Genomic DNA, 19,345 nt, shown 5'->3' on the forward strand with positions numbered 1-19,345 from the left:
TAAGTGGAAAGTTCCTTTTAACACTTCACCGTTCATGTCTTCCAATTTATAGACGGGGGCATGACTGCCATGCACTCGTCATGTGACATGAAACAATTCTGCAATCCAGTGGTTAAGTAATCTCTGTAGAAGGGATGCTTGGTTTTGCCTATGCGCACCAAATCATCGCTGTCAACACTCTGCCTTGCTTGGGACACAGCTGTAGTCGTGGACGCGCCAAACAGGCACTCAAATACGGTTACTTGATTGTCGGTAGACACTTCTTCTGGTGCGTATCCGATGCCTCGATGGTAAGATTGGTTGTACGCTTTGACCAGTCTCTGTAAGACATCGATGTGCTTGAGAGTGTGTTGATGTGTAAAATATTTCCACATGTGTTATTTCAAGGTGCGTTGAAAACGTTCCATGATGCTGGCCTTGTTTTCGGGATTCTGGTTGGTGATGAAAAGGAAGTCTCTTTTCTTCAATTCGTTTTGGATCGTTTGGTTAAGACATTCGGTGCCTTTGACAACCGCTTTTTGTCAACACCAGTTTTAATGAGCTCACTATGTCAGAGCTCGCTTTGGACGTCAAGGGCACGAGCTATGCATATTGGGAAAAGACATCGATGTCTTAAAACAAATATTTGCAGCCGCGATTGAAGGTGACCAAATGAAAGACATAGGCTAAGTCATCTGGCCATTGATGATTGATGGCCTCCACTCGGGTGCGACTCCTGGAAACTTTCTGTCGAATGGGTTTTTGCAAGGTGTACGTGGAATGTTTTTGTAATCATCGATGCACTTGAGATAAGCGGACACTTTTCTGTCGGGTTTGGCAGCACGATATATTTTTTGAACTCCTCCATAACCGGCAGAATGGGCTGGATCGTAGTAAATACTGTCTAACTGATTCCCCATCAAGACTATTTCTATCTTCAATAAGTCGCCCACTGTTCACTGATTGCTTTGGTGGGGTGATTTGGAAATGGATTGGTGTGTCCGACGTACCACAGGAGTAGAAGTCGGTGGTGGTGGCAATGCGATGGCTTTTTACTTGATTTATTTTTTAACTTATGGTTTCCTTTCCTTCTTTTTAACTTCTGTCGAAGGAGGAGTGGGCAACATCTTTTTAACCCAAGCTTTCGGTTCTTCTTATTGGGATGTGGGGAAGAGTTCAGCAAGGACGCTGCGTTGTTACTAGGGATGGGAGCTGCTGATGGTGTTTGAAAGACTTCTCATTGGGCCCCTAGTGGCTGAGTGGTCTAATGCGCTCACCGTTACGGATCACTGGGATTTCACCTCTGTCTGCGTGGAGCTGAGTCTCTGATTCTGCCAGTGTGGGCATTTGAGAAAGCTTCGAGTAACTTTTCGTGGTTGTTTCAGACGTTTTCCCGGGTTCTTCCTCTAGCATGTATACTGGATGTCATGTATAGCCTATCTTGTGCTGGAAAATGGCGTTAAACCGTACAACAACAACAACAACAACATCAACAAAAAGGACTACCTGTGCGTCTTCTTCTCTGGCATTGGTGTGGTTGCGTCTGTCTTGGGCCCTGGAGGTGGTAGTGTTGGTTGTAACGGTGGACTTTACGTCAGGGTCTTGAAATATTTTAGAGTCGGTATAGCTGTTTCGTCTAAAGTTTTCTAGTGAATGAGTTGAAGTAGTTTCCGTTTCTGACCAATCGCTGAGACCCATGAACGATTGAATTTCGTGTTGTTTTTTAGACGTCTCGATCAGATGAGGATTGGGAGGTTAATGAGGGGTCCGTTGTTCTTACCAGAGATTTATCTCTATCCATCGTTTGTAAGGTACTAAAGTCAGCTTTCGTCATTCCATGAGATTCTAAAGTACACGTATCAGGTCTTTTCACAAAAGAAGTTCCTCCCAGGACTCCTATTAGCATTATTCCGCCAAGCCCTTTGATCAAAGGTTCTATATGGGCACACAATAAAGTCACCGCGTTGCTCCAACATCTTTTTGTTTTGAACTATTTTCGAAGAACGTGTCGATGTTTTGCTAAGTGTTCGTTTGGATGATTGGACAAAGGAACTGTTCCTTTCAAGACATTCAAACTACATTCGATGATGCCTTTCGATGATGTCTCAATTAGATTATTTTCGCATGGCTGGAGGAGATTTGGACAGGACGGACAAGATATACATATATATAGCTTAACAAGATCGTGGTCCTTTCATTTTCTTTAAATTGTTTACAGAAGAGGAATGGCTTCTTGCGTGTGACATCTGTTTTCGTTCCAGAGCGAAAAATGCACTGAAATCAATGGCCCAACACGCACCCTTATATCTTAATTTTTATTTCTCCTATTAAATCAAAATCTTGAAGTAGGGGGTCCCATTAAGAAAGAGGAATGAATGTTTTATCTCCTTTGCAGTGACCTTTTTTTTGTTTGTCGGAGAGTATTTTCTTGTGCAGACGATGTTTGGCTAAGCGTTTCTTTTTGGATGTTGAACCAAACGACGAGACTGTCCTTTCGTTTTCTTTTTCTGACAAGATAGCGTCGATGGTGGTGTGCATGTTTCAGGAGTGACATTTTCTTTCGTTTAGGAATACAAGACCTCTGATGCCCACCGTCTGGCACGGGTCTTTTTATACAGGAATACGTCGCCACTGATTGACGGTACGTCGTATCATTTTCATGGAGGGCATCACTCGAGGGGTTAGCAAAGGATTAAATCGTGTCAGTTCTTGCTTGGATACATCCAGCAATCTTTCCCGATTTCTTTGGGCTTTGAATTTGGGGGAGGGTACTTTTTAGTGGCTGCCCTTAGGCTAAAGAGGTGGAAGATTTCGTCGGCGACGGAGGAGAAGCTGCTTGAGGCACGGGTTTCCATTTATTCATCAAACTTGGTAAGATGGGCGTGAAATCGAGTTAGGGTGACATTACTAGCAACAGTGAAGTGGAAGAAGCTGCTACTACTGCTGCTGGAGACAAGGTCACTGCAGGTCGTGGTTTGGGGAAGTAAGATTTCATCTGGGTAGCAGTGCCTCTTTTGTAGTTAGAAGCTGTTTTCTTGGGACTTTTCTGGGACTTTTCTTTTTATGGGATCTTGCCCTGGTCTTGACGACACTGCTCTTCTCTTCCTGAAAAAACGGTTTTGTTGGGGATAGGCTTTACTCTTGTTGTTTGCTGTAGGGACCTTATGACCCCATTTTATTTGCTTTTTTATTGGAGTATCGATTGGGAGATCTGATAGTTCTATCAAGGCTACTTTGTGTTTATTAAGAAAGGGTTTGGTTTGATTTGAGTGATGCCTTGAAGTAATTGACGTGCTGTCACCGTAAACCATGGATGGACGTCTTTGCGACTGGCTATATTCTAAAACACGTGCAGGTTTTTGTAAACAATTTTGCGAATGATGCAGTACAATGCACGAATCAATTTGACTGGAAGATGAGACTGAAAGGATGTCATTTTGAGGATGTGTAAGACAGACCAGAAGTGTCGGAAGTTTTTGTGTTTCTTATTCGCACCGACAGGCCCTCCGTCTTGGCACCAGTTGTAAAACAGATGGGTTTGTAATCGCAAATAATCGGGGGGAGGGGTTGCATCGTCGTGCTCATTGGTTAGCCAAGGAGTTCCTAGCTGTTTGGCTAACACTTGCACTTGCTATTTATCTCTGGGACGTTTAAACAGGAACAAGCCGTGAACACTGAGACTAATGGTGCGATGGGATTGATACTGTTGAAAAAAATTTTTGTTAATGCAAATGACACTGGTATTACGATGATACCCTTTCCACGACAGCCAAAGTTTAATTTCTTCTTCGTCTTTACTTAACATGTCGTCGAAGACGACCAGATGTTCTTGACTGGAGTCAGACAAGATCCCGTCATTTTCGCGAGGATTGCCTTTCACAGAAACGATGGAATCTTCTAGACTTGATCGCTACTCTTTGTACCACCACACGTTGTGTTAAGGTGGTCGATCGATTATATGACTTTTGTGTTCGATCAAACGTTTAACAAAATATTCAGTTTTGCATGAACCGCTAGGTCAAGCAGTTAACATGTTAAAGGAATGGCGAAGATACAGTGCCTCCCAACTGGAACGTTCTAACGGTTCGTAAATGACTTAGAAAGTTGAGGAAGAGGTAGAAAAGAACAATGCAGCCATACTGAAGGCGTTTGCAATTTTGAAATGAACGCAGACAAGACAATAGTTTTTATACTTTTCAGGACAAGTTTATTCCAGCTTAAAATTCGAGACGAAATACAAAAGTACATAAGAGCCAAACGCTATTTATATATATAAAATACACAACAAAACGATCGAAGTGGAATACAAACAGGTTAATTTACACCATTTGTGACAAAGGTGTTTTGTTCTAGGAACACTTTGTTAATGTTCTTGGAGTCTCTGCAATTTGCACAATCTCACATGTGTCTTCCCGGAATGGCTTTCTCGGGTGGTGTCGATGTCGACGACTGTAATTGGTGGAATTGCAAAGTTGCCGATACACCTTATTTACTTTTAATAAGCACAATTTCCGACTCAAATCGCGCCATATTTTTACTCCGATTTGTTTGCGTTTCCAAATAAGGCCTCAATGTCCTTATATGGCACACAAACAAACTAGGCTGGGACTGGAAGTAATCATTATTTGAACTAATGTACCGGATGAAAAGGTAAACAAGATTTTACAACTATTTCTATAACGATTTTCGATACTTCCAGTATTAAATAAGAGGACTACTCAATTTATTGGATTATATGCAAGGAACATGTTACACTGACACGTATATGTTCGTGTTAGTACGAGGTAGGAGTAAGGGTACTAATATTAATACTAAATGCTGTCGGGCATTTCTGTGCACCTAAGGTTTCCGTATCCAATACTGAAGCAAAATGCATACTGAATTCAACCGATTGACGAAAATAAAGTACTGCAATGCTTACCATTTGAATAGAGGCAACTGTCACCACAATATTCGTTCAAAATAATATTGATTTTGGACACACCGGATACCGCCACCGTGTTTTCATGACTCGCGATATGTCGGCCAATTCCTCCCGCATGTTTGAAAATATATAATGTTTATCCATCTGGCTATAGAAACGAAATACATTACTTTTGACTGTTTCTGTCACCAGTTCAGTCGAGTAATTTGATCAGGTTTATAGCTTGTTTTACAAAATTCAACGTAACAATGACAGTAAATGGCAAGTGATATTAGGCCAAGTAAACCGATCTTGTAAAGAAATTAGTAAAATTCAGTATTTTATAATAATAAAAAAGTAAGCTGTTATGTGGAAGAGAAACAACAACGAATAGGGTGCAATGTATTTGGAACGTCTTGTTTATGGGGAAGAATAATAAAAAATTTAAAAACAGACTATAGGCAGGGAAATTCTGCGAGAATCCTGATCTAGCGGCAAGCTGACATGTTTGGTAGCAGACGATTTTGTACGTGTGGGACGACTTCTTGAAAAATTAGAAACTTTGATTAAGATGCATAATTTTTTTAGGTATACATTTCCATCTTTTATAAAATGTATTTATTTGTATGATTCTAACAGATACATAGTAAATAGGATTTTCTGGGTTACAGGTTCAAGAAGGTCATGGAGTGGGTCTTCATATTAACATTTAGAAATCACATTTTCATATGCATTTCGAGTCGAAATGTGGGACGTTTGTTTTACACTTTATGGATATCACGTTTCTTGATTAAATTAAGATCTTTGTTACTTGATACAAAATGAATTTATTGCAACATATAACACGTGATCCAATGTTTACAGAATTACGTATCGTTGCGCAAAATTACCCGACGCACAGAACTGGTCGACATGGTGGTAATACAAGGGAGCACAGTATCTCATTTCAGCTCTGAGATTCAACAATTTGTATTAAAAATTTTGCTAAAAAAAGATTAGCAGTACGTTTTTTAATCCGAGTTTACTTCGAATATTCCCACCCCAATTTTCATATTTGGACATTTAGGTTGGGGTGTGGGTCATTGCAACTGCATATCTAATTTTTGGGGGAATTTGACGCCACCGTGCGTTAGCGACATATAGTAATCGCTTACTTGCAGGCCTAGAAAATGTAAACTTTTGTTATATCGACTCATGCCTGCACGAAATCGATCGGAAAATTATTTATTTTCTCAGAAATGGCAAATATTATAATCGTTATGTCGTTAATCCTCAGACAAACAAAACGAAACTACGGCGTAGATGAAACGCGATCCAGTACTCGCCATTTGCATTACTAGTCACATGACTTCACAAATCTCACTGGGGTTACCGGAAGTACAATAGTCACGTGATATCAACAACAAACTCCTTTATAATGTTGCTGTGCAGGAATTCAATTATATTAAAGGAAAGTTAGACTTATCAAGCAGAGATCACATATCAACGTGGTAGTCACGTGATATAACAATACTTCAAAAGTTGTTCCCGGAATATATAAATATGGAGAATTTTGTGTTCTTTCGTTTTTGTATTCTTATTACAGCGAATATACGACTTTCATTTAATATTTTTTTAAATTTTTCCTGTACAGCATTTTCAAAGGTGGGTTGTTAGATTTGTGTACAGTACTCATGCGACAAACAATGCAAATCGCGAGCACCTTGTCAACGACGTGGTTTTATTTTCTCTTTCAGCAGATTAAAGACATAACGATTTTAGTACTTACTATTTCTGGGAAAATAAATATTTTCAGATGGACTTCATGCATGCATCACTCGATCTAGAAACTTTGAAAGTTTGCTAGACTATCCAGTAAGACGATACGCTTTGTCACTACCATGCTGGCCTCTTTTGATGCTATATTGGTTTTCCTAGCTTCCATGTAAGGAAATATACGGAAAACGAGCTGACTTTGAAAATGAAAGTCTACTAAGCGAATCTACTCCACTGGTCGATCGGACTGACTCAGCATATATATGTTTACTACTTGCAACCAAACAATCCATTCTGCACCCTCCGAATATTCTGGTTAGAACTCGATATATTTAACTCACGATCAGTTTAGTTACGAATCAATTACGTGATTGCTTCGGTCGTTTAATTGTTAACAGCTCTAGCAACATATCAACTCGAAAATGGAATAATGTACCTTTACCTAACTATGGTTTAGATATACTGGAACAATTAGTTTTGACATAAGATGAACTCTGTTATAGATTGTGAGATATAGTCATCACCAATTGTTGTTTAACAATCTTGAAAGTACAGATGTTAGCTTTAACAGTGTTTTCTTTATTTCCATGTGAAAGCTTGTAGTATGTAATAAATTTATTTCTGATGGTGCTATAATGTTCTGAAATATAATTATTTTGAAACAACAAAAGGTCCAAACAATCTAGTTTGATCAATTTAAATAACATGTTATAATCATGTAATTTCAAATTATAGATGTTACTAGGTGGATATCCTTTATACATGAGTTCGTCTTCCAATACAGATTATCACGGTTTCTTGCAATTAGTTGTTTCTGGTAATCACCATGAAAGGAATTTACAGTAGTTTTGGTTTTATGACCACATCTGGGTTTTTTTTAAAGCATTGCACGTTAATTTATTTCAAGAGCTAAACTCCAGGGGCAAGACATTTAATATATTCACAAAATTCTGCTGTTATGTAAATTTAATTTTCAATGCTTGTTAGTTTTTTGTTTAATTTTGTATTTCATTGCATGCTATTGTAATGTAACATTGTATGTTGGACTTGACCATGTCCTAAATTGAGTTTATCTTCTGCTTGACCCGAACTGATATTCTTTAAATTTTATTTTGTAAACAAATTATATATAGCTAAAATATTCTCTTTGTGTATAGACTTAATATCAGGATCATTATTAACAGAAGAAGTAAATATGTTTGTTTTTGTCTGCGTCTAGGTTTTGAAATTCCCCTGGTTTATTTCACATAGCCCAGATTCTGCTTTCTAATAATACCTAACATTTTTATTTGTTAGCATCAGGATCATTCTAGAAGGTTATTATCAAATAGGTATTAGGTTTTGCTTTAGAAAATGCTATCAGTAACCTGAGGTCAAGTAGAGTGCAATGTAATCTTGTAATTGAGAGGATTTTTCAGTCACGCTTTAAGATCTAGGTCTTTCAAGATGAATTATAAGTTGTGTTCAGACTGCAATCTATTTCTTCAAATTATTGAATTCAAGTGATTATTTTCTCTGGAAATACAAAAGTGCTCTGATAAAAATGTTGGAAAGAGACAGTCACTGGAATAAATAGTGAATTCAAACCTGGAATTATAATAATGTGATTCAACAAAAGACTGTTGGAACGTGAACACTCTACAAGCTACTACAGACACAGCAACAACTTCAGTTTTGGATTTAACTTATTCAGGCCTTTGAATGTTTAGGACTTGTGTCGGTAATTCAAGGATTATGTGGGATTAAATTCATAATAACATCAGTTCCTTTTAATTACATTTTCACTTTGCATTCTAGGGAAGTAAATTATTTGTTGAATTTTACAAGGCTTAATGCTTTTCACTCTTTTCTGTTACTTATCTTAAAGTATATATCTCGTATCTTGCTATGATCTGGCCTTTAAAACTGGGACCTATCAAAAATGTGAAAACGGTGAGCCATAATGTATATTTGCATATAGTTTCATCATCATATTTCAAGAAGCTAACAAAGTACGTATCGGATATGTAAAAGACATCAGACAAAAAATGTTTCCTTGCGCATGACACACTGTATATTTATGATACATATCTGTGGTAAATGTCAGCAAAAGGACATACGAATGGATAAAACAAAACTGCAGAAAAATCAGACAGACTTTTGATAGCACAATGACAACATCATCCTTCCAGCTATTTTTAATGATAATGAGAAATATTATATTGCAATGGGAAGAAAAAGTTGTCAATATGTAAAATGAGGTCATTAAAACAAAAGTGTTTATAGTTAAACCGATCAACTGGAATGCCATTTATTCAAGCTAAATGTCATTTATACCTAAAATGTGTGCTTTACATCATTTCATTTTTTATAGGACCATTTATCAAGCCCAATGTTGGTATCTTCCAAGGAGTCAGGATAATCAGTATTTGGTTGCACCAAAAACACATTCACGTATTTACTATGCAACAGACGTTAGAAGCATTATAAGAAGCTGCTACTAGGGTACCAGTCAGTCATACCATGTATGGCATCACACCTGATACATACTGGTGGATGGTCCATGTACTGCCTGAACATTCACTGATCTATATCATAACCTATCAGCAGTCAATAACAAGGACAAGTTTTCAAGAATCTCTCACACAGTCCATATCGATAAAAGTGCTCAGATTTGATTCTGTGTTAATCATACAAAATGTACACTGACGCCTTTTTCCTTACAGAAGTATATACAGATAAAATCAGGTATTTTTTTCTTCAAAATGTGTTGACCATCATTTCAGTAGATTGAAGAAATATGGAAGAAGATATATGCCTAATATGTGTGAACTAAGCATAAATTTTCTTTTAATAAAGTGGTTAATAACTCTTGGTGGTCCAAACATTTAAAAGAAACTAAATTACCTGGTGGTCCAAAATTTTAAAAACAATAAACTACTTGATTCTATCTGGTTATACTTCCAGAAGTAAAAAGTCATAATGATAATTTCAATATGACCAAAGCAGTTAGACAACGGTACATGTATGCAGCAGATATTATTTAGGAAATGTGTGTGATTTGAATTTTTAATGTAGCTTTAAAATATTTTTAGTCATATCGCAATGATGTCTGCAGTGAGAAAGTTTATAATAATGTACAGCAATAGGCATTATGCTACATACATGTAGCATCTTGTCCCATTCAATCCCATGTGGGGCCCGATTCGGATCATTTTGGTGGGGCCCCCTGGATTTAAGCACGCGACCCCTTGTGATTATTTAAAAATAATCTTTAAAACAAGTTGTATATGATGTTGAACTTACCTTTTGTTCTGATATTGAACTTAAAGTCGGTCCCATGAGACTAAGACCGACCATGCAGTTACATTATCCTGACACCTGGCCAACCAGTTCTTACACTAAGCTCTTAATGCTGAGTACTAAGCGAGGCAGCTGCTAGTTGCATTTTCATAAGTGTTTCGTATGACCCGGTCGGGATGAGAACCCACAATCTCCCTCATCCAAGGCAGACACTATTAAGCCACCGGCACGGTTTGTTCAGGAAGTAAGACAAGTACCAGCCCTAATCCCGCTGTACTTATGAGGGGCGAAAGCTTACACAGTAAGACTAGGGTAACACTGTAATGTTGCTCAGCTAGCAACCTTAATGCAATAGTAGTCTATGATTCAATCATTAATTGTTTAATTTTGGAAACAGTAAGGCAGCTAATGCTTTTAAAATTTAATTCTTTACTGACCACTTAATGGGGCCTTCAATGGGACAACTACTTAATTCATAAACACCATTTAAGATTCAAATAAAGCTAATCATAAAAACATTAAATACTGCATATGTATTAAAAACTATGCACTATTAGGTTGCTTCTGTAAGAAATCACTGGAACTTTAATATGATTGCCAACTGTGCTTGTTTCATAGAATGTATGCCACAATTCTGATAGTGCATCGCGTTAAATACCAACCCTGTCCTCCCCAACATTTTTATGACCATTGGGTAATATCATTTCTACTTCAATGTTTGTGCCCCTTAAATGCAAACTACTTTTATCATTAAGAACTCAAAACAATTCTTTGAAAACAGGTCCATTATGGAGCTGAATTACTTTCACACATGTCCCAATGGTATCATTTAGGTCAGAAATTTCAGATGTTGGATTTAAGAAGGAGAACATAACCTCACTGCTATTATCTAGAGAGTGACCATAAGTTGCCATATGGAGGGATATATCTGTCCATCGCACGTTGTTGTAGGCAAGATAGCAGAAAACTATTGGGGTTTCCTCCAGGCGATTTCTTATGATGTAGTGTTGGTTCTAAATAAAGTATTGATTGTCCTAAATGGAATTGGTGCCAATCTCATTCCGACATTGAATATATCCACCACAGCAGCTAATTGGAAAATATTGTTATTGGGGAATAAAGGTTATGAGACTCAGTAGATCAGCAATAGAGCATAATTCACATTCAATGACTCTTGTTTGGACTTTGACGTTTTTGGTATGCAGTGTTTTATAATTTTTAATATCTTGTTTTTTCAACATTTGGGTTTCTTTTGTGGAGTGAGGTCCACGATTTCTCCCTCCTGGTCCATTGTTTTGACAAATGTAAAACTTAGCTTCATTTCTGAAAAGCTTTTTTTTTTTTTTTTTTTGCATGCTCACTAAACTATTGTATATCATGAGAGGAAGATTAAAAAGAGACCGAAAAATCTCCAAGTTTCCTTTTCAAATTTTATTTTTATTTTTATTTTTACACCGTCCTATATTTTTCCATCTCTCTATGAAGTACCAGCATCACATACTAATATCAACTATTGTGATCTTTAGGGGCAACATTGATATTTATATTTTAAACAAAACAACCCATTCTTCTTCTATTTATCATCATTCTTGTCATTATTCCAACATTATAGGTTGACGAGTCTGTCATTCCTCTGGTGACAGATGAGGATTTAAAGGAATATGTTCCTAAGCATGGTGACAAAATAGCAGTGCTTGCCTTTCCTAGACGCATTGTAGCTTCAGAATTGGTGAAGAAAGGAAGTTCAAGCGAGGATAGAAAGCGTAATCTTTTGATGCGGTTGAAACATCGACTCAGTTCAAAGAAATGTAATGTTGATAGTGAAGACAATAATCAGTCTCATGGAAGGTATCTTTCGTTAACTGGAAATCGAAATGCGAAGAACGTACAGTAAAGGTTATAAGTTAGATGGTTGGATTTTGATCTAGTAACAGAGTCAAAACAGTTAATGGTGTTGGTACAAGACAACTTAAACTTGACTTGCACATTACAATGACAGCATTACTGGAATGAGCAAACATAATATTCTTTCCTAATGGAGAGTCAATGCGACGCAAGCTGGATCAGTTTACATTTGATATCAGTGACTTTAGCATAAGTTCCATTCCTCAAGAAATAACTTTATAGGGATTCCTTTGTCCCATGATATGGCAACTTATGGTCACTCCCAGTGAGGTTATGTTCTCCTTCTTAAATCCAACATCTGAAATGTCTGACCTAAATGATACCATAGGAACATGTGTGAAAGTAATTCAGCTCCTTAGAGGACATGCTTTCAAAGAATTTATTGAATTCTTCTTGAGAATAGTAGTTTGGATTTAAGAGGCACAGAATTGAAGTAGAAATTATATTACCCAGTGGTCAAAAAGAGGCTGGGGAGGACAGTGGTGGTATTATACGCGATGCACTATCATACTTTTGGCATACATTCTATGAAACAAGGACAGTTGGCAATCATTTTAAAGTTCCAATGATTTCTCACAGCATGACTGACAAACAATGGAAAGATTGTGCCAGAATAATTGTTCTTGGGTACAAACAAGAGAGATATTTCCCTATTCAGCTTGCTGTACCTTTTCTGTCAAGTGCAATGGATGGTCCAGGCAATAGTCATATATACAGTGACTGTCTTGTCAGTACATTTATGGAGTATGTTTCTGACATGGAAAGGGATGTATTAATGAAAGCATCAACTGACTTTGAATCTGTAAACCTCGACGATATACTTGAAGCTTGTGAATCTCATGATGTACGTCACAGACCAACCAAAGATAGCATTAGTACAATACTGAAACAGGTCGCCCACAACGAGCTCATCCAGGCACCTGCCTTTGGTGCTGAATGTTGGCATGATATTTTCTGTTTGGATCTTCAACCATTGCTACCAGGAGATCATAGTAAATTATTTTTCATGTCTGGCTCCTACAACAGCACAAACATGTTGCAGATACTTGATGTTCCAGATGACTTGTCCGGTGCTCAGAGTGAAAATGTTCAGTACCTGAAGAAGTATATTAAAGTTCTTTCTGAAGATATGTTGAGGAACTTCTTGAGATTTGTCACAGGTAAGCATGCAAAGTACAAGAAACTCATAGTATATGAATAATTAGTTAAGCTCATCAAGTAGTAGTCCCCAAGGATGTAGTAAGATTAATAACTGGAGAAAACAATTGATGATGAAGAATAGGCCATTTCAGTATTTTTCTCACATGACTAATTTTGGCAATGTGTAGGTTTCAAATATTGGATACTTAATTAGATATGCAGGCAGTTTGATGAGAGTTTACATAGGACAGTGGGCATTGTCTAAGGATGAAAGTAAATATATCCATGGCAGAAATAATACTTGTGTAGATGATTGATTGGTATGCAGAGGATTTATGGGGACATTGTGAACTAGATATTTGAAGTCAAGAACTTTTCATAATGTTTTCTACAACTAATCAACTGCATTGCATTGCATTTCAGTTGATTAGCCACCAAAATACATAATTCTATAACAAATCTGTTAATTTTGGATGGAAAAAGGGTGAACTATTAAGGCCGGTATCATTTTTTATACCACATCTTCACCACTGTTTTCAGATATATTGCAAGAAAAGTAAAACAGAACCATATTGGGTACGAAAAGGTTACGTTTATTGTTACCCAAGTAATAAGCATTTTGTAACCATGTTCATCCTTAGCTTTTAACACCCATTACTACTACACAGCAGCTAATGGATTGCACCAGCTTGAGAATTTAACAAACATTATGATGACCGTCTGAGGAAGATATGTTTTGATTTTCACTTTTGTGCTGTGCTCTCATTTTTGTGTAGTTATAGTTGTCAGTGTGGTCTTTATATGCCCGTGCTGTTCATCCCAAGGGACATAGTGGTACCTCTGTGTTTTCATAAGTACATACTTGCACCCCACATTGATTCCACCAAGCATTTGAAAGACTAAGTGTATTTAAGCTGAAGTTGGTACATTACAATGTTCATCTGGAATATCTTACACCAAGTAACATTTTTAACAAAATCTGATTTTATATATTTGCTTCAAGTTTATCTCCGTTTATCAACTTATAATTGTTATGTCCATTCATTTACTTTGGACATATGGTATTAAAAACTTTATACAAAAGATGATGCAAAACTGCCTTGATTAACTGGGATTATAACTGAAATGACTTCATGTTTGATGGAGTTATGGCTCTTTACTTAAAAACTATAACTGCTTCTAAATAACTTTTGAAATGTTGAATATGTTCAATTAAATTGTGCACAAAGTTTGATCTCAAGAACATCTATACTTTTAAACTAGTAACCATCACCATGCTTCCTTAAATGTGGGGACCACATGGTTACATATATGATGGATTGAAGCAGGTAGTGGCTGTGTGTACACACATTGCCACAAACTGTTTCAGTCCATCATGACAGCACCTTGTGGTTTGTCAAATGTTGCACAATCAGTGTACCTAGTGCAAATGCATCAAGCCATACGAACTGATGATAAGGTTATGCCATAGGTTCTACTGGAAATACCACTGAACTGTTCATACCTGGTATTCATACAGTATTCATACACCGATGGAAATAATACATCTAGCTGACATGTATATAAGATATCTAAATAAGTGTAATATAACTTGCCTGCAAAAATGAAATGAAGCAGTTTATAAGATTATGTAACATAAGATGTCACAAGAGATTTATGTGATGAGGCAGTATGGTGCTGTTTCTAGTCAAGAGGATGGCCCCGTCATCACATTAGGCCTCAACGCAGTAAATCAAGTAAACGTACCAGACATTATTTTGTGGTGTTGAAATGATTTGATCGAAACATGGCTCAAAGCAGAGTGTGACTAATTTATGTAACAAAACTTCATTTTTTTATACATTGCAATTTACAGTTTTTTACTTGGCTGAACTGTAAGTGTCGATGATCTATGCCTCCTTCATATCTTATATTGCTGATTTAAAAATCATTTTCAAAGTAATATTTGAGTACATGCATTTCATAAATTTTGGTCATCAAATAATATGACTAGAAGAACGAGTTGGGCACTAAATATGATTACGTCATTACATGTATTATGTCTATGAGATATTTTGATCTGATAAAAGGATCCATGTCCGCCCCCCCCCACCAACACTCCACTTGTCATCATTTTCGTAATCATATGCTTAAGTATCAATAAAAATAAACAATACTGCATGAAAATATACTTGCGGCTAATCAAATTGATTAATGTCGACATAGAACAGTGATATGTATATCGATATTGTGTGCAAAAGCTTTTCCATGATTGAGGGTTGCTCCAATCTGACGTTTGTCATATTTCTAAGAAGTAAACAAGATGTTTACTTGAATCTGAGTTTATCACTTGACCTTGTGTATGAGTTAGTGGGAACTGATGGAATTACAAAGTGCTTATTAACTTTTAGGACTAAAACACTACTTTGGGATTATTGACAGTTCATTCCAAGACATTCTGGATTACATAATTGTTCATCAGGACATTCAAGACTGTTCGAATTCATTCAGAACACTCTATACTTTTGGACCTGAGACAGGACATCTTGAATTATTTGGGAATTTATTCACAATACTGGAAGAGTTTCTTAGAATTTCTTGTAGTATTCAAGCGAAACGAACTTCCTTTTTGTTCTATATTGCATGATTTGGAGTCATATGATAAAGAAGATTAAATGCAACAAGCATAAAGGTAACTTAAAAAGAAAACTCAAATTGATTGAAATAATGCATATACCACATCCGTGATAAAAATATCAAGTAAAAAGTGAAGGTTTTGTCAGATTATTAAATGGTTCTGTGCTTGTATTTACCACAGAGATAATTACCTCAAACAAGAGAAGTGTTTTAGCCTCTATAACAAAACATGGTGGATTTTGTATTTAATAAATCAATGTAAGTTAGGGATTTGTATATTCAAATTTACACATTCCTGGTTACATTAACAAGTGGGAATAATTAAGAGCATGCAACATAATAGTATTCCGCATTACCTGGCATGGCATGTAAGAGATCTCCAATTAATAATGCTTAATAGTTCCAAGGATGTTTATTCATTTACAAGATAATCACTGTGCTTAATGTAGCTTGTGAAATAAAACAAACACATAACCTGAGAAAGTAAAAGAATATATGCAGGAAAATTCTATAAAATATCAAGTTAACTTACATACAATTGCTTTTTAACGTTCTGAATATTTGGATATAACTTTTTAGTTTCTTTGAACCTGTCAATCAATTTCATGACAATCAATAGACAAAGTAACATGCTATGAAATGTTTGTGCATCATGCTAGACACCAGCAGAAGTATGTAGCAAACATGTAGGTAAATGATGATGACTTAAACAATGCCAAAAGAAGAAGAAACAATTCTACAAGAAATGTCCCACATTTGTTGACAAAATCAAAAGTTAGTCCGGTTGAAATTGCCACATATCTATTCACCTAAAATGAACAGGGTGTTCACAAACATTTTAATGAAATTGTCACGTGTGACAAAACATGTATTTACTTTTGTTTAACCTAGCAATAGAGAAAGATTATAAAGTTTGGATTGGAGTAAACAAGCAAAGATCACAAATTGTTTGACATAGTTGTATTGTCAAGATAGTTTTAGATGCATTTTGTTTATGCAAATGGCTCGTTCAAACATATACTGATGCCTGATTCAACTAGTATCACTGGACATTTGTTTCCTTCAAAGTGTTGCCAGTGGTCGTTGACCGGTACTCACGATGTAACTTACTATATGACATTGCATCCGCACATAAATCTGCAATCTTGACAGACTCCTTGAAGGATAATATCATCCAAACTTTGCCACATCCTCCAAACAGCCTTGATTTACAATGCAGCTCAAGCTGATTTTTGCCTGAATTTCACCATGCAGCTGGAAATGTTGTTTTCGAGTATATGAACAAACATTCCAAAGAATGAGAACAAAACGGCATTTAACAACTGATATTTAGACTCTAAAATTATTCAGAACTGCATAGAGAGAACTTTGAAGACATACACTGTTCACTAATACAGACCTTTGATGTATAGCTAACGAATGTTTAGACACTTCCCCAAACCTTAAATAATTATGCTTCAGATCTGTCCCCATAAATCCATATTTTTAGAATTTTGTGTTAATCTTTCAGGCACATCTAAAGGTCATACCGTTGAATAACATTATATTGATTTATTGCAGGTGCTGATCAATTGACTGTACAAAGGATATGTGTTCGGTTAGTGTGTTGTGACTCTGATTTCACAAGGAGACCAATCGCACACACCTGTGGCTGTGTTCTTGAATTACCATCATATTAAGAGAGCTTTGTCGAATTCCGCAGATAATTCAATGTTATATTGGAATCACGGATCTGGATCAAGGATATAATATAACTATGAAGTAACTTTATGCAGTACAGTCATTTATTTTTTTCACAGAAAATGTTATGAAATGATGTTAAGGATAGTGTGTTATATATTCAGAATCAAGTGTATTCTTGCTTTCAATATGCTTTTGCATAACTGTTCTTGAATATATTTTCATAGTAGTTGTTTGCACCTTTAGTTTCAGCGTATTAGTTCACCTGAATTTGTTCATATTTTTCCATTTTGTACATATTCCTAAATTCATTTCCTCTGTATGTGCATGTGTGTATGTTTGGCTATATAGTACCATACTGTATTTAATATAGAAATGTGTTACAAAACTGCGTGCCGTTCATCCATTTGGTTAAAATGCATTATTGGTGATGGATGTCTTTGAACATGTGTAGTTTGCTGATGATACAAACAAGTTGTGTTAAAATTTGGTTCATTTTGAACTATCATTGATTTCAAAAAGCATGAGCAACGTACAGATTGTCGTTTTGAGGATAGACAACTATTCATTTTTTTATAAATATATTTAGATATAGGCTGACGCCTGACTTGTAAGCTAATCTGTCTTAATATGCTATGGACCTGTATTTGTCATGCGTCATATTTAGCTGTTTTCCACGTCTATTTCAAATCTTTTCTGCATTTAAACAAATTTAAGTGACAACATCCTGAGGACAGTATCTCAGATTTGTTTGAGCTTCTTTCCAGTATTAGTACTACATGTAAAACCCGTTATAACGCGATGGTCGGGGTGCAAAAATTAACCTACTGGTAAAAGTGGGATTGTGTTAACAAATGTTTTGAAAAACTTCCCCCATATAAATGCATTGAATCTTCAAAGTAATTAGTTGTATCTAACCTCTTGATCATATAATCTGCTAGGGATACGAATAAATCTCTTTTCAGAGAACATGTATTTAGGATGTTATAAAGAGAGGTCACCTTCAATTAAAAAATGGGAGCCATGCTGCCATCGCATTATAAGCAGAATCACATTATAACGAATCTTGTTATAATGGGTTTTACTTGTATTACTAAAAGTTGAAACAAAACTTAGAAAGACTACCCTTAAACCAGGTGACATAATTTGACCAAAGTCCATGTTTTGATAAATGATACAAATCCATTGATAAAATCTATGGATAATAAAGAGGTATTATGGGCTCATGTTGGCTTTTTGATTTACCAGGTAAAATTCTGGTGAAGTATGTGAAGCTAGCATGATGAATTTTATTGCCAGTGAAATAAGAATATAACAATGAAGTGATCTGTGCTTTTTTATTTCTGTTTTAGATGTTTTCAAAACAGATTTTGATGACAGTTGGTATATGTCAGACTTTATGGTCTTTAGAAATTTAGAATACCAGCATACTCTGTGCATATTGTTTATCTACCTTTACTGTCACACATCACAAGTTGTGTCAAAACTAATTCCCATTTTGAATGCTGGTTATTAGTAAACTTTGTTAGAATGCATGTAATTGCATTACACTAATTTATTTTGTATATTAAGAATTATAGAAATACACTGACCAAAAATGTGACATAGCAACTTTTTCAGACACAATTTGAATTAAATGTATACTCAAGATGAAAAGTTCCATACACGTGGGATTGGATCTTCAGTGGTTTCCCTTTACCCTCATGTGTGCTTCAGAAATCCCAAAATGTTTAATTTTACAAACAGTTCTTACACCAAGAGGATATTTCTTTTTTACTCCAGTTCTAACATAAAGGTGACTTATTACTCTCAGTCTTACACCTCTAGGGAAAAACTGGATTTTGTCTCCAACTGGTTGACATTGTGAATATACTAGAGGTGTTATTTTTAAAGAAACTGATTAATCTTGCTATTCTGAATTTGTTAATAAAATCTTGTTAGAATGTGCTACTTACAAAACAAATACCAATAAACGACTTACTCTTGTCTTAGATTAGTTGTTACTTGCTACCATCGCAGAAACTTTATAACGGGTACAAAATATTGATGACATTTAATGTTTTGGATCAAGCTGAGATGTTGGTC

The 19,345-nt window shown here is 36.0% G+C and overlaps 1 protein-coding gene across 1 annotated transcript; it reads left to right on the forward strand.

Moving 5' to 3' along the window:
* The first annotated feature begins 11,105 nt into the window (after positions 1-11,105).
* Positions 11,106-19,247, forward strand: LOC149782218 (uncharacterized). Its single transcript, XM_089933609.1, has 2 exons — positions 11,106-12,984; positions 17,141-19,247. Exons 1-2 carry the CDS (start codon positions 12,390-12,392, stop codon positions 17,257-17,259), a joined length of 714 nt encoding a protein of 237 aa, XP_089789735.1. The 5' UTR covers positions 11,106-12,389; the 3' UTR covers positions 17,260-19,247.
* The last annotated feature ends 98 nt before the right edge of the window (positions 19,248-19,345 follow it).

This window comes from Sinohyriopsis cumingii, chromosome 15, assembly GCF_028554795.1.
Source record: "Sinohyriopsis cumingii isolate HCF-2022 chromosome 15, ASM2855479v2, whole genome shotgun sequence".
Taxonomy (NCBI): Eukaryota; Metazoa; Mollusca; class Bivalvia; order Unionida; family Unionidae; genus Sinohyriopsis; species Sinohyriopsis cumingii.